Below are 15,188 nucleotides of genomic sequence, written 5' to 3'. Positions count from 1 at the left end.
ACACACAAGCCTAGGCTGAATGTTAACTGGTCAAATTGATGCCGATGTCTCACTGGACCAAGAACCATAATTTCAGTCTTATCAGAGTTTAAAAGTAGGAAGTTTCTAGACATCCAACTTCTCACTGCTGCAAGGCAATCTTCTAAGGATTTTATGTGAACGAGATTACCAGCAGTTATCGGCATATATAACTGAGTATCATCTGCATAGCAGTGAAAGGTAATCCCAAAACGCCGCAATATGTGCCCAAGGGGTGCTATATAAAGGGAGAAAAGCAGGGGGCCTAAGACAGACCCCAAGGAACCCCAAATTTCATGTCACTAAGGTTAGAGGTAGTGTTACTGTACAAAACATAGTGAGAATGGCTGGCCAAGTATGACGTAAGCCATGCAAGGGCACTCCCCACTAATCTCAAAATGATTTTCCAGCCTATCAAGTAGAATATGATGATCCACTGTATCAAATGCAGCACTGAGATCTAACAGCAGCAGAACCATAGTGGTGTCCGAGTCTATTGTAAGCAGAAGAACATTCACCACTTTAGTGAGAGCCGTCTCTGTGGAATGATATTTTCTAAAAGCAGACTGCAGTGGCTCAAAGAGATAATTCTCAGTAAGATAGTCCACAAGCTGTCGGGACACCACTTTTTCCAGAATTTTAGAGCAAAATGATAGATTTGATATTGGCTGATAGTTTGTCAATACACTAGGGTCAAGATTAGGTTTCTTAAGTAATGGTTTAATCACTACAGATTTGAAACATTTAGGAACAGATCCAGAAGTTAAAGAAAGATTAATAATTTCCGGCACAATAGGCCCAACAGTGGACCACAGGTCCTTAAACAGTTTTGTTGGTATAGGATCAAATAAACAGGTTGTGCTTTTTGTTGACATTACGAGTTTTGTCAGCATATCTAGAGAGATACTATCAAATTCTGTAAATCTAGGTAATACCTCATGGAGTGGCGTCCACCTCAATAGCAGGGTGTATATACACACACACATATATATATATATACAACCCCTGGCAATAATTACAGAATCACCGGCCTCGGAGGATGTTCATTCAGTTGTTTAATTTTGTAGAAAAAAGCAGATCACAGACATGACACAAAACTAAAGTAATTTCAAATGGCAACTTTCTGGCTTTAAGAAACACTGTAAGAAATCAGGAAAAAAAATTGTGGCAGTCAGTAACAGTTACTTTTTTAGACCAAGCAGAGGGAAAAAAATATGGACTCACTCAATTCTGAGGAATAAATTATGGAATCACCCTGTAAATTTTCATCCCCAAAACTAACATCTGCATTAAATCAGATCTGCTCCTTAGTCTGCATCTAAAAAGGAGTGATCACACCTTGGAGAGCTGTTGCACCAAGTGGACTGACATGAATCATGGCTTCAACACGAGAGATGTCAATTGAAACAAAGGAGAGGATTATTAAACTCTTAAAAGAGGGTAAATCATCACACAATGTTGCAAAAGATGTTGGTTGTTCACAGTCAGCTGTGTCTAAACTCTGGACCAAATACAAACAACATGGGAAGGTTGTTAAAGACAAACATACTGGTAGACCAAGGAAGACATCAAAGCGTCAAGACAGAAAAATTAAAGCAATATGTCTCAAAAGTTGTAAATGCACAACAAAACAAATGAGGAACGAATGGGAGGAAACTGGAGTCAACGTCTGTGACCGAAGAGATTTATAAAGATGACTGCCTGAAGAGAACATGTAAATTTCCACAGTCATTGATGATATGGGGCTGCATGTCAGGTAAAGGCACTGGGGAGATGGCTGTCATTACATCATCAACAAATGCACAAGTTTATGTTGATATTTTGGACACTTTTCTTATCCCATCAATTGAAAGGATGTTTGGGGATGATGAAATCATTTTTCAAGATGATATGCATCTTGCCATAGAGCAAAAACTGTGAAAACATTCCTTGCAAAAAGACACATAGGGTCAATGTCATGGCCTGCAAATAGTCCGGATCTTAATCCAATTGAAAATCTTTGGTGGAAGTTGAAGAAAATGGTCCATGACAAGGCTCCAACCTGCAAAGCTGATCTGGCAACAGCAATCAGAGAAAGTTGGAGCCAGATTGATGAAGAGTACTGTTTGTCACTCATTAAGTCCATGCCTCAGAGATTGCAAGCTGTTATAAAAGCCAGAGGTGGTGCAACAAAATACTAGTGATGTGTTGGAGCGTTCTTTTGTTTTTCATGATTACATAATTTTTTCCTCAGAATTGAGTGATTCCATATTTTTTCCTCTGCTTGGTCTAAAAAAGTAACCGTTACTGACTGCCACAATTTTTTTTTTTCCTGATTTCTTACAGTGTTTCTTAAAGCCAGAAAGTTGCCATTTGAAATGACTTTAGTTTTGTGTCATGTCTGTGATCTGCTTTTTTCTACAAAATTAAACAACTGAATGAACATCCTCCGAGGCCAGTGATTCCATAATTTTTGCCAGGGGTTGTATATATATATATATATATCCCAAATTTCCAGTAAATTCTCATTAATGTCAATAAATTCCCGAACTTGGAATGTTGAAAATCTTTTTGTTTGTTTTTCTTAAAAAGTGGTAAAATTTCCAACATTCCAGAGCTTAACTTCCCATGGAAAGCATCTGGAGTGTTTCCAGAATTTTTTTACCCCTTTGAAATCATAAATAAAATATCTGACAGTTAAAAGAGACATTATGTTTACACTGTGTTGTTTTTGTGGGCGGGGCTCCATTCCTGAGGTACTGGGTGATGGGTTTTTATTGTTGTTGTTCGTCTGCATTACGTGCTCCAGTTAGCCCGACACGGTCAGCATACATCAAATCTGAATCCAACTGGTCGTGTCCCAGTTTAACCAGAGCTTTGGTTTCCTGCCTTCAGGGCACAATGATGACAAACATCAATCTGAGCTTTAAATAAAAAAAAAACTGTGCAGGGGGCGTGCGCTGTGCAGGGGGTGTGGTCTGCGCTGTCGATGCAAACACTGGACGATGATGTGCAACTGTGGCAACTATTCGTGCACCGACGAGCAATTATTCAATTAAATGATTTTATTAAGGTACAGTATTTGGAGTATTGCTGTGACAGGGACAAAAGTACCCTTAAACAGAAAGATGACGTGACCACGCCCACTCTGCATGCATCAAAGTTAATAAATTACTCCCAGCAGGACTGAGTCAGGAACTGGTTTAAAGAATAAGTCATGATTGAACTACAGTACGACACAGATTTCCTACGTGGTGATGCAGAAGTGAGGACAGCTAAGCGGAATATCCCATCATGCCACAATATAATTACTGTTGACTATGGGGTTCCCGAGCCTGCTGCTGTGCACGGCTGCGTGCACGGTGTCCTGAGTTGTAGACGAGCGAGTGTTTGGCGTGTGGGTATTGGGTCAGCATGCGCAGCCCCCAGGCTGTCGACAGCATCACAGCTGCTGTCTGAGGTCACGTCTCAGCAGACTTGATCATATCACCACGCGACCTACTGCTAAGAAAATAAGGTCAAGAGCGCCCGAAGACCTTTGGACAAACAAAGAGACATTATGACCAAATATGGGGAAGGTGTCATTAAGTAAGTCATCTGTATGTGTTACCCGAAATCTTTATGCACAATTATACAAAAATTATTGAACAGATTTTCTGCACTGAATCGAAAAGTGGCATTTTATTTTATTTTTTCCATTTTAGGCGGCCCACAGGGCTTCAATCATAAAGTCCATCTTACCACGACCTCCAAAGAGTGTTTGTACCAAATTTCACAATAATTCTATTCTATTCTTTTGTGCCAAACTTGGTATGTGGATGGAGGTCAACTTGAATTATTCGTCATGCGCTTGTTTAGCAAATATCAAGGCTGTTTGGGTCCAAGGTCAAAATTAGGTCTTTTATTTAAGTATCCAACAAACTGGGTGCACATATGTATGTAGGCGAGCTCCAAAATTACCCAGACAAGGTCAAATGTGCCAAAGGTCATTCACTGGGGTCAATGCAATGTCTATTTATCTATTTGGCAGGACGTGCACTGTGCCGAGGTCCTTTGGTCAATTACTACTAAAGACTGGATATGGGTGAAGGTTGACCCTAAAATTGCCCTTAACAGTTTATTTTTGTCAAAGGTCCATGTCATTGGGATCAAAGGTCGGATTTTCCACCAAAAAAACAGGAAATTCCTTCATAAATAAGATACCTACCTCATTTTCTTATGTTTTGTACTGTTACAAGTATTATTATTATTGCTTATCCTTGCACACGCTGTTTGATGAACATTTTCCTCTACTTGCACCCATCTTGTGCGTTTTTTAAGAGCTGACGTAACATGTGAATTTCTCCTCTGTGAGATCAATAAAGTTTATCTTATCTTATCTTATCCACATCCTTCATGATGCTGTAGTTACCCTACGGATCTGTCAAAGTTTTCATAGAGTTTTGATGCCCACAGACTCTGAAAGGCAACGTGAAGATGTTCTTTGATACCTGACGCTTAACAGCAGCAAGTGTTGTTACAGATTTATTTTAAAAAGTTGGTGTTCAATGGATTTTCCGTCTTGTTTTCTGGCACTAACACTGTGACCTGGCGGCGTTCAGACTCACATCGCTTTGGGTCTTGGTCACCTCTTTGGCAAAGACGGTCTCGATGGTCTGGGGCATCTGCGAGTACAGACTGGAACTGGCTTCCTTCTTACCCTCCTCCCTGTACGCTTTCTGCATGAAACAAAACACGTGTAAGAAATATACGCTGTCCGTGAAGGCATCAGGGGAAACTGTGCAGGATGCACATGAATCAGGACAGACAGAAAAACTCATCCCCATCGTGATCCAGACTTTAAATCCTCCAGTGTGTTATAGACCAACGACAACTCACCGTTGCTCCACCCACAATGAGACAGAGAACCAATCAGGCCCAAAACCTTGAGTTTAAAAGTGACTGGATCAGCACCAGCAGACCTGGAAGCTGTGGCTGATTTTTTGAATTCAGTAAACAAAAGCTGAAACTGATGGAGGAAGATAAATTTAAGTGTAAGTGAGTAGAAGCGTGCAGGTTGCGTGCACCTCGCTGCACAGCTGAGTTTGCTCCTTGGCGTGTTGCGTGTCTTTGGTCTCAGGAAGCACCGCGTACAGACTGCTGAGCCGCTCCTTCTTACCCGCCTCCTTATATTTAGTCTGCATAAACAAAAAGAACCACACGCAGCTTTCAGTTTCATGATGGAATCATAACTAACTGCACGTAGCAGGTGATCATCTATCGCCGTGTCTACAAGGTCGTTTCATATCAGCCACACCTTAACTACCATAGGTCCTGGATAGCAACCACCCAGGTAGATAACCAGTCCATCCCCAACCCCTAAAGTAACCATCTGCGAGCTGCGATTGAGAAGCTTTGAGCCTGACCCAGAAAAAGTAGGGTGTGATTCTCCATCTTTTGCATTTTGAGGAACCAACATTTCTTGAGAACGTGTGAAGTTTTGACTCAGTGGGTACGATGATGACACATGTTGGTTTCTCAGAAAGCAAAAGATGGAGAACAAACAAACCTACTTTTTCTGATTCAGGTTCAAAGCTTCTTGACTGCCCCTCATATGTCCTGTAGCCAGGTGAAATGTGGGCGTGTCCTTGGGTTTCTCCAGCTGCTGGGATCCTCAACACTGAAGCACTGATGCCGGGCATCATGTCCAAAGAAACGCACCACATGGACAAAATGTGGGAGCTGATGTTCCCTCACAGTGTCAGTGATCCTCCTCATCCTGAGTCTCACTAATTAACCCTTCATTTGACACAAGTCACCTCATCATGACTCAAGGATCCTCCAGAGACCTGGTACCAAAGACAACCAGTCCTCGCCTTAGATCACTGGTTAGAGTCCAAGTCTGACAATCAGACAGCAAGACAGGAAGCACCAGGAGCCTAAAGACTTGGACCTTCGTTCTCCTATAAAGATACAGTATCAGCATCATCAAATACCTCTGACCTTTGACCTCATGACTCTGGAGACATGCATGTCACTGCAGAGGTACGTGAATCTTTACAACATCAACACTTACAGAAACACTTGTGATGGCTGAGTCCAGGAAGTCAATGAAATCCAGGGCCCGTATGCACGAAGTATCCTAAGTTTAAAAATAGCTCCTAGTGATGTTATTCTAAAAAAAAAATGTTAGGATTTCTCAAATTCATAGACATTTCTTAGAATTTTCCCTTGGTAAAATGAAAGTTGTCCACAAAGCACCTTTGGCCTTAAGAGAGCTCCTAAGGTGCCAAATTGGTAAGAGTAGTGAGGAAGACTTTTAAGAAGCCTAAGAGTGTCTTAAACAGACAAACTAGTGGAAAAGACAAAGAGGAAGAAGAGATAGTCTCCATATGAAGGATGACAGTGAGTCAGTAACACACTACCCGCTTGATCTACGTAACTATTTTATGTTAATTTACTGTCCTAATGTATTTATAAATTGTTTAGGTTGTTGTTATCATATACACACATTAATATTATTATTTTATTATTATTATGATATTTTATTTTATTTTACTTCTATTTTGTCATTTGATTTGTAAATGGAACACAATGGAAGTAAGAGTTTTCCACTTTCTTGTGTCATGCATGTAATTTTACGTATTTTACAAGTATATTATGTACTTACTTTGAACTTATTATAACACTCACGCACACTTTTAATATGTAGATAATCAGCCTATGAATGAGATATGTTCAAACATCTTCAAGCTGTGTAACAATCATTTTGTTGTGAACTGTGTGGAATGAAAGATAGGAGAGAGCTTTGTCTTTTTGGCACTCTGCCACTAGGAGGCGTGCTTATTTTTCAGATAAAACAACACAGAGACGGCATCAAACCACGATACACTATGATGACAACATGGTGACACTTAACTCACTAAACCAAATGAACTACAAAAACACAATAAATCAACAACACTAACAACATTTTTAACTAACATGACCACAACAGCAAACATTTAAAACCCAAAACCCAGAACTCCCATAATGCATTGCAGGACAAGAATTACAGGTTCAGCGAATGGCCCGGCGATCGCTCCCGTTTAATTATGCTGAGTATCATCATCATCATATTAAATTATTTTCATGATTACGCATTTCTTAATGCAGTTATATTATCGGCTGATTTTACTTTTTTTTATTTCCCCTTCCCTTTCCGTGACAACCAGTCACAACTCTTACAGGACCATGTCATATCTAGTGACAGTTCAACCCCGCCTCCTCACTAAGACAGGAGTTTCTGTCAACTCCTTCCTCAGACTTGCCCTCAGACACCTCCTGGCTCACTCTTAGGCTAAGATTCCTTGCCAGAAAATTTAGGCTAAGTTAGGAGCTCTTTCAGAGGACTTTGAGATGCTTCTTGCATACAAGCCCAGAATCTTAGTCTGGATCCAGGAAAATCACAAACCTGGACACTCTAATCAGGTTTTCCATCGATTCCACAGAGATCACAGCATCGTCCGTGAGTTCAAGGTCAGTAAATGTTGAAATAATGTCGACTCGACCATGCATAAACTAGTCACATGTTAATTGTTAGGACTGTTTCCAATGTCTGCCTCTGTCTGCATCATCAGCATCAAAAACGAATCACAAGCACAAACTGCTGCACCGGCAGCAATCATGACCACGACAGCAACATGATCATGTTTCCATCACGCGTGTCACAGATAAACAACTATCACACCATTGCTGCTGCACATGTGACAGAAGCACACGCGGTGTGGATCAAGATTTGATGATTAATGATTAATCAGTGAGTGTTATATGATATTTCTCACCTCGCTGTGTAGCTCGTTCATTTCTTTAACAAACTGAGTCTGCAGAGTTTCAGGCAGCAGGGAGTATAACGTACACGGCAGGTCCTCTTTGTCCTTCTTGTACTTTGCCTTCAAACACAAGAAACATTAAACAAAATCTCTCCTGACTCACACATACATGATGTTGGCAGCAACGGCCCTAAAATTTATGAGGGATAGAGTTAACATCACTTATTAACTGACATTCCACCCAATCTGCTCCCAACCTAGAGTCTGCCCCTGAGTGAATGTGTGTCTGTGCAGCCCAGTTTCACATTTTTGTTTTTGTTTTCGTGCTCCTGTGACGGAATGAGTCAAATTTTTGTGATGGGTTTTTTTTAAACTCTCTATTACTAACCCTACTCCTACCCCCGACCCTAATCTTAACCATAACCTAATCCTACGCCTTCCCCCCACCCTAACCATAACCACTCCCACCCCCGCTTCACTTTTAATTTCGTGCAGCCATAACGGAATGAATGAGAATGAATTTGTGCCGCTGTGACGAAAATGAGGCGCTTTTCGTCACAATATCACAAACCAATAGATTAATGTATATTTCATGCTGCTGAAGCACGACTTGCCGTGAGACTGGGTTGGTCTGTCTGTGTGCTTCATTAAGTCCTAGGACTAATAGAGGTAATCGCTGAGAGGTTAGAGCAGGGGTGACCAAGTTCGGTCCTCGAGATCTACCTTCCTGACACTCTTAGTTGTCTCCCTGTTTCAACACACCTGAATCCAATGAAAGACTCATTAAAAACCTGCTAACGAGTCTTCATTGGATTTCAGGTGTGTTGAAACAGGGAGACAACTAAGAGTGTCAGGAAGGTAGATCTGGAGGACCAAACTTGGGCACCCCCTGGGTTAGAGGATCCTTTGTTTGGTTCCGTCTTAGTCCCTAAGTTGGTCCTGATGTTCACTTTAGCTGATTCTGTTTTCAAATTTCAAGTTTAATAATTTCTATAGCACCAACTCACAATGAGATCGCCTCAAGGCGCTTTACACAACACAATACAAAAAAACAGAAAAAAAAATGTAACAAAAAGTTAAAAATACAATAAAAAGACAAAACAGAAAAGAGCACAAGAATAAAAACACACAATAACACAATGAAACTAATGATAAAACAAGGAAAACAAATGGTTTTTCAGTCTTGATTTAAAAGTTTCCACATTATCCAACTACTGTATATGTGCTGGGAGATCGTTCCACAGAGGTGAGGCACAGTAGGAGAAAGCTCTGTGACTGGCAGACTTTTTATTCACTCTAGGAACACACAAAAATCCTGCACCCTGCAAGTGCAGGGCCCAAGCTGGTACGTAGGGCTTGACCAGGTCAGCCAGATAGGGAGGTGCATTCCATGAACAATTTTAAAAGCCAATAACAGAACCTTAAAATCCGATCTCGCAGCAACAGGAAGCCTATGAAGAGATGCCAAAATGGGCGTAATATGGTCAAACTTTCTGCCTCGAGTCAAAGTCTGGCAGCAGCATTTTGAACCAGTTGAGGACCCCTAATGTTGGACTTTGGCAAACCTGAAAATAGAGCATTACAATAGTCCAATCTTGAAGAAACAATGCATGTATCAAAGTCTCAGCATCAGCCATAGACAGGATGGGACGAATCTTCGCTATATTTCGCAAATGGAATAAAACAGTCCTCCTAAAGTGTCTAATGTGGAGGTCAAAAGACAACATAGGATCAAAAATTACCCCAAGGTTCCTCACTTTGTCCATATGATGTATAACACACAAACCCAAGCTAAGCGCTAGCTGATCAAATTGATGCCAATGACTCACTGGACCAAGACCCACCATTTCAGTCTTATCAGAGTTTAAAAGTAGGAAGTTACTAGACATCCAACTTCTCACTGATGCAAGGCAATTTTCTAACGATTTTATGTGAGTGAGATTACCAGCAATTATCGGCATGTACAGCTGAGTATCATCAACATAGCAATGAAAGGGAATCCCAAAATGCCGCAGTATATTCCCAAGGGGAGCTCTATAAAGGGAAAAAAGCAGGGGGCTTAAAACAGATCCCCACGGAACCCCAAACTTTATGTCCGTAAGATCAGAGGTAATTTTATACTACTACTATTACTACTACCACTACTACTACTACACCAGTCTCCCCCAGGTACCACGGTTGTTTTTAAGCATGACTGTTTTCTCCAGAACGAGACTGACTTGGGTAAGGTTGTTTTTGACAACGTCATTGGTGCCCCTCCAAGTCTTCACCAACCTGCACCCTCTGGATTGAAGTTAAGGATGTTGGTGATGAGATGACTGAGTGGGAGGCAGCAAAAGTGCCCAAACAACTGGAGCAGACCAGTTTGAGGAAGTATTGGTGGTTGCTGTGTGCATCCGTGGAGATACGTTTAGACTAACAAATGCTTTTGATGGTACAAAGAGCTGGGTGACACTATTGGCAGAGGCTAGGACTCAGCAGCAAAGACAGAGTAGAGGCAATGTAGACTTGGAGCTTCACCAAGCAGGTGATGTTGCAGTGACACCAGAATGGCTTCCAGTGTGACGTCATGACCAGAGAGGCCAGGATTCCACCAATTGTGGTCAACGTTGAACCAAAACAGACAAAAATTCAACAAACTAAACCTACTGGCCCTTGACATGGATGGACTGGGGTGTGGGGCCTTCACTGAAGTAAAGGAGCATAGTTTTTGGCCAACTGACTTGAAGCCCGAGCTTCCTGGGTCTTCTGAGAAAGTGGTGAGGGATCTGATGATGTCCAGCTCCAATGTGACAAACAGGGTTGTGCCAAATGTGTATTCAAGGTTGGACAGGGAGTACTCACCGAGAGCGACCTCAGGGATGTTAGAAGCCAAAATGTTCCTTACGCTGTGTTTACACATAGGCAGGACGTGTTACGAATGTCATTTTTCTGTCATTTGTGGCACATTTCTGACATTCTTAATGTGACTTAACGCATCTGAATAGGTTTCTTAACAGTGAGTGTCGGTGCGTGATATTCATGGAGCATGTTTGTGGCTACCAAAAAATTCTTCCACAAATGTCACCAGTGATGCCGGTAACACGTTACTTAGTAACGCTTTACTCTAATCTGACCACTTTTTTTAGTAACGAGTAATCTAACGCGTTAATCTTTCCAAATCAGTAATCAGATTGAAGTCACTTCTCCAAGTCACTGTGCGTTACTATTATTTTTCATTGTGGGTCGATAGCAGCATTAAACTTGGTCTGTGGGCAGGAGGTCGGGGTTCGACTGAACTGCCCACTTTAAATGAGCTGTGAGCTTTTCATCTGTGGTTTTCTGCAGCAGCTCGTCCTCACCTCTTAAAGCGCGGTGACAACAGCACACCTGCATTGAGCTTTAAAAAGACATTTTTATGTTTTTTCCTCCTTTATTTAGAATTCTGAGCTGAGCCGCTCTGTATCTGGTTGTTAAAAACAGCTGATCCTCCGCGACGCGTCAACAACTAACACTATTTTCCACTCAAATGCACCTAAACTCTCTTTCTGAGGACCACATGATGTGAAAACGCAATAAAACTTTCTTACCTGTAAATCTGGTCATGTTTTCTGCATAAATAAATGTTATCCATTCTTTGTGCTCAAACGCCAAAGCAGGGGCGGATCCAGATGGAATAGGGGCGTGGGGCAGGGATGTGCCCCCCTCCCCCACAACACCCCTAGATTAAAGGTCCAGTTTTGAAGCCTTTTTTTTTTACTACAACTACTAATACTACTTAAAATAATAATAATTTTGACATGTAAAATGTTTAGAGAGAATTTAAATGTTAGAAAAATGTTAGAAAGAATTTAATAGTTACATTTATAAACAATGTAGGCTAGAAATTGCAAGTTTTACTGTTACAGTGCTGTCAACAGTTAAATATGAGGTCAAGAAAGAGGTCTTTATTTTACTTTTCATAAAACAAGTATTTATTTTCATTGAAGTCAAGAAAGGGTGACTATAAAGTGAGTTTTGGCAAAACAAGTATCATTGTCATGTTGAGGTGGCAGAGGGTTGTTGTGGGCAGCTGGGAAAAATAACTAAAAAAATAACTAGTAATCTAACTTAGTTACTTTTACAACTGAGTAATCAGTAAAGTAACTAAGTTACTTTTTCAAGGAGTAATCAGTAATTGGATTACTTTATCAAAGTAACTGTGGCAACACTGAATGTCACACACCGCTCTCATTTCGCGTCACGTCATGGAGTTCACAGCTGTGCGTGTTGATGCGTCTTGATTCATGGTGATCCTTAAAAGAGCGTGACAGGGTTCATAGTTGTTCCTGTGATGGTTCTTGGAGCCCAAACTGTCACATGTCACAAATTGACACAGAAACTCAAGCTTTGACATGAATTGTAACGCTGCGTCACATTTCACTGCACGCCACTATGAATGACTTCTCTCACGTGCACACCATTAAACCCTGCTGCACCGCAAGAAGGACAGTGATGCCAAGTTGGCTAAGTCTTGTTCCAATGCTCCTCAGCGTGCTCCTGTAGGTGTTCCACCTGCTGTTGTGCCTGATGTTCGGTAGAACGAGTCTGAGCCAGAGGAGAGCCACGTGCAGCCGGACATCCGGTTCTCTCCATCTCCTCCTCCTTTCTGCGCAACTCCATGGCACACAGCCCAACTAAGCATGCAATCACAAAATTCTTCTGCTGTGGATTCATCTGGATTTTGAGGAGCAATCTGGAGCGAACTTTTCAGCAGCTGACAGTAGCATGAATATGGGGGTGTGTGGAGACAATTTGCCTGATTCACAATGTCACAGAACAATGCGCTGTTACGCGCAGCAGCGTGGAACATTATTCTTGACCGTGTGCAATGGTCCGTGATAATCGCCAGCAACACGCGCCATTAATCGTAACGCGTGGTAACAGGTTACAGCAGTTCCTGAGGACACCTGATGCCTCTGCCCTTAATCATCACATTCGTGATCAGCGGCCGAGAATGTGTACTTCATGACTTGTCGTCGTTATTTGTAAATGCATCATAAGATGGTCTTTGATGACACTGAGTAAGTCATCATAGCCTCGGTGAACTCTGCAGTTGATGGAGAACCAGTCCGAGTGTCAGCCGTTGATCCACACGTAGGTCTCAGCATTGACATACAAGCCAGACATCGTCTTATGGACACTCGGTTTTATGTCAGTTAGCTCACGTTGTATTTTTGTTGGATATTTTAAAAATAAAATGAGTCTGTAGTGCAAAATACCAAGAAAAAAACCAAATGGACAGTAGACACGACGATTTCAACATAGACAGTCTATCTGTACAAGACAGACTCAAAACTTCAGCTTTATGTCTTTCCAAACAATAATCAATTAATTAATATTTCAGAATACCTGCAGTGGAAAGTTCCGACAGCAGGCGGTGCAAGAGAACTCTTTCAAAACAACACCTGGTTCAGAACTTATGAAACTGTTTCAAAGCTTCAGAATGATCATTTCTAATCAATTTTAATTGCCAGGCTGCTGTCAGCTCCATGTGAACCACATCAGTCTCACTGTGTCAACCACATGACACTTAAAATCATTTTTAATCATCTTCATTACAAAGAGAAAATTACACGACATACAAGCTCACCTCACTCTGAAGTTCAGAGATCTGCTTTACGAACTCCATCTCTTTGGTTTCAGGCATTTGATGGAAAACACTGCTTCTGATCTGCTCTCGTCCTTTCTGCTTGTATTTATTCTAGAAAACACAAAAGAGCTTGATAACAGTTCTTAGTCCAGATTTACAATCTGGACGTGACAAAACCAACAAAGGCATTTTGAATCCACGTGACAATCTGCTGTAAGCAAATGCAGAGTTTACCAAGGACCTAACCCAGAGGTTACCAAGGACCTAACCCAGAGGTTACCAAGGACGTAACCCAGAGGTTGCTGAAGATTTAACCCAGAGGTTACCAAGGACCTAACCCAGAGGTTACCAAGGACCTAACCCAGAGGTTACTGAAGATTTAACCCAGAGGTTACCAAGGACCTAACCCAGAGGTTACCGAGGACCTAACTCAGAGGTTACCAAGGACCTAACCCAGAGTTGACAGAGGACCTAACCCAGAGTTGATTGAGGATTTAACCCAGAGGTTACAGAGGATTTAACCCACAGGTTACAGAGGATTTAACCCATAGGTTACAGAGGATTTAACCCAGAGGTTACAGAGGACCTAACCCAGAGTTGACTGAGGATTTAACCCAGAGGTTACAGAGGATTTAACCCAGAGTTGGCTAAGGATTTAACCCAGAGTTGACTGAGGAGTTAACCCAGAGGTTACAGAGGATTTAACCCAGAGTTGGCTAAGGATTTAAACCAGAGGTTACAGAGGATTTAACCCAGAGTTGGCTAAAGATTTAACCCAGAGGTTACAGTGGATTTAACCCAGAGTCGACTAAGGATTTAACCCAGAGGTTACAGAGGATTTAACCCAGAGTTGGCTAAGGATTTAACCCAGATGTTACAGAGGATTTAACCCAGAGGTTACAGAGGATTTAACCCAGAGTTGGCTAAGGATTTAACTCAGAGTTTACAGAAGATTTAACCCAGAGGTTACAGAGGATTTAACCCAGAGTTGGCTAAGGATTTAACTCAGAGTTTACAGAGGATTTAACTCAGAGGTTACAGAGGATTTAACCCAGAGTTGACTAAGGATTTAACCCAGAGATTACAGAGGATTTAACCCAGAGGTTACAGAGGATTTAACCCAGAGATTACAGAGGATTTAATCCAGAGGTTACCAAGAACCTAATTTAGAGGTTACAGAGAAACTAACCCAGAGTTTATGGAGGACCTAATCAAGAGGTTACCAACAGACAAACCGAGAGGGTTCCAAGGATTTCACCCAAAGGTTACAAAGGAGCAAACCCACCTCACTCTGAAGCTCCATGATAGTTTTAGCAAAGTGAATCTCCTGTGTGTCCGGGAGCAGAGAATACAGGTTGGTGTTGACCGTTTTCTTCCTGCCCTCTTTGTACTTAACCTGCAGACATGGAAGTTCACTTCAATCACAGAACATCAATCTCCACAATCACCCAGAGAACCTGGAGGAGGAAATCTCAGTGCGTTGTTAGTCCAGGAACGTGCACGTGTACCTGACTCTGCAGCCCAGAAGCCTCTTTAGCATGCAGCATATCCAGAGTCTCAGGTAGCAGATGGTACAGGCAGCTGGCAGCCTCCTTCTTACTCGCCTCTTTGTACCTGACCTGCACAAATCACGTGCACGTGTCAGCAGCTGCTTCTGTCAAGTGCTTTATTACTGATGCAGGTGTCACAGGTAAGGCCCCTTCACACATAGTACCAATAAGTGCAAATCAGGGCAAATCACAGGAAGAGCTCATATGAGCGAACCAGAAAAACATCAAGCCGACGGGCAG

General features: G+C 41.8%; 1 protein-coding gene across 5 annotated transcripts in view; it reads right to left on the bottom strand.

Annotated features, from left to right (window-relative positions):
- Positions 1 to 15,188, bottom strand: part of nebl (nebulette) — a 219,615-nt gene that overhangs the window by 47,982 nt on the left and 156,445 nt on the right. The window contains exons 44-49 of one of the 5 annotated variants that reach the window (XM_034189279.1): positions 14,907 to 15,017; positions 14,684 to 14,794; positions 13,399 to 13,509; positions 7,800 to 7,907; positions 5,064 to 5,174; positions 4,605 to 4,715 (exon numbers count right to left, since the gene is read on the bottom strand). The exons of 2 other annotated variants lie outside the window; for them this stretch is intronic. In XM_034189279.1, the coding sequence (XP_034045170.1) occupies positions 4,605 to 4,715; positions 5,064 to 5,174; positions 7,800 to 7,907; positions 13,399 to 13,509; positions 14,684 to 14,794; positions 14,907 to 15,017 (663 nt within the window). The remainder of the gene's footprint in view (positions 1 to 4,604; positions 4,716 to 5,063; positions 5,175 to 7,799; positions 7,908 to 13,398; positions 13,510 to 14,683; positions 14,795 to 14,906; positions 15,018 to 15,188) is intronic. 2 more of the 5 variants (XM_034189412.1, XM_034189348.1) reach the window with 2 other exon arrangements.

The sequence above is a fragment of the Thalassophryne amazonica genome, chromosome 1, assembly GCF_902500255.1.
Source record: "Thalassophryne amazonica chromosome 1, fThaAma1.1, whole genome shotgun sequence".
Lineage (NCBI taxonomy): Eukaryota > Metazoa > Chordata > Actinopteri > Batrachoidiformes > Batrachoididae > Thalassophryne > Thalassophryne amazonica.
This window is presented reverse-complemented; position numbering and strand designations above follow the sequence as displayed.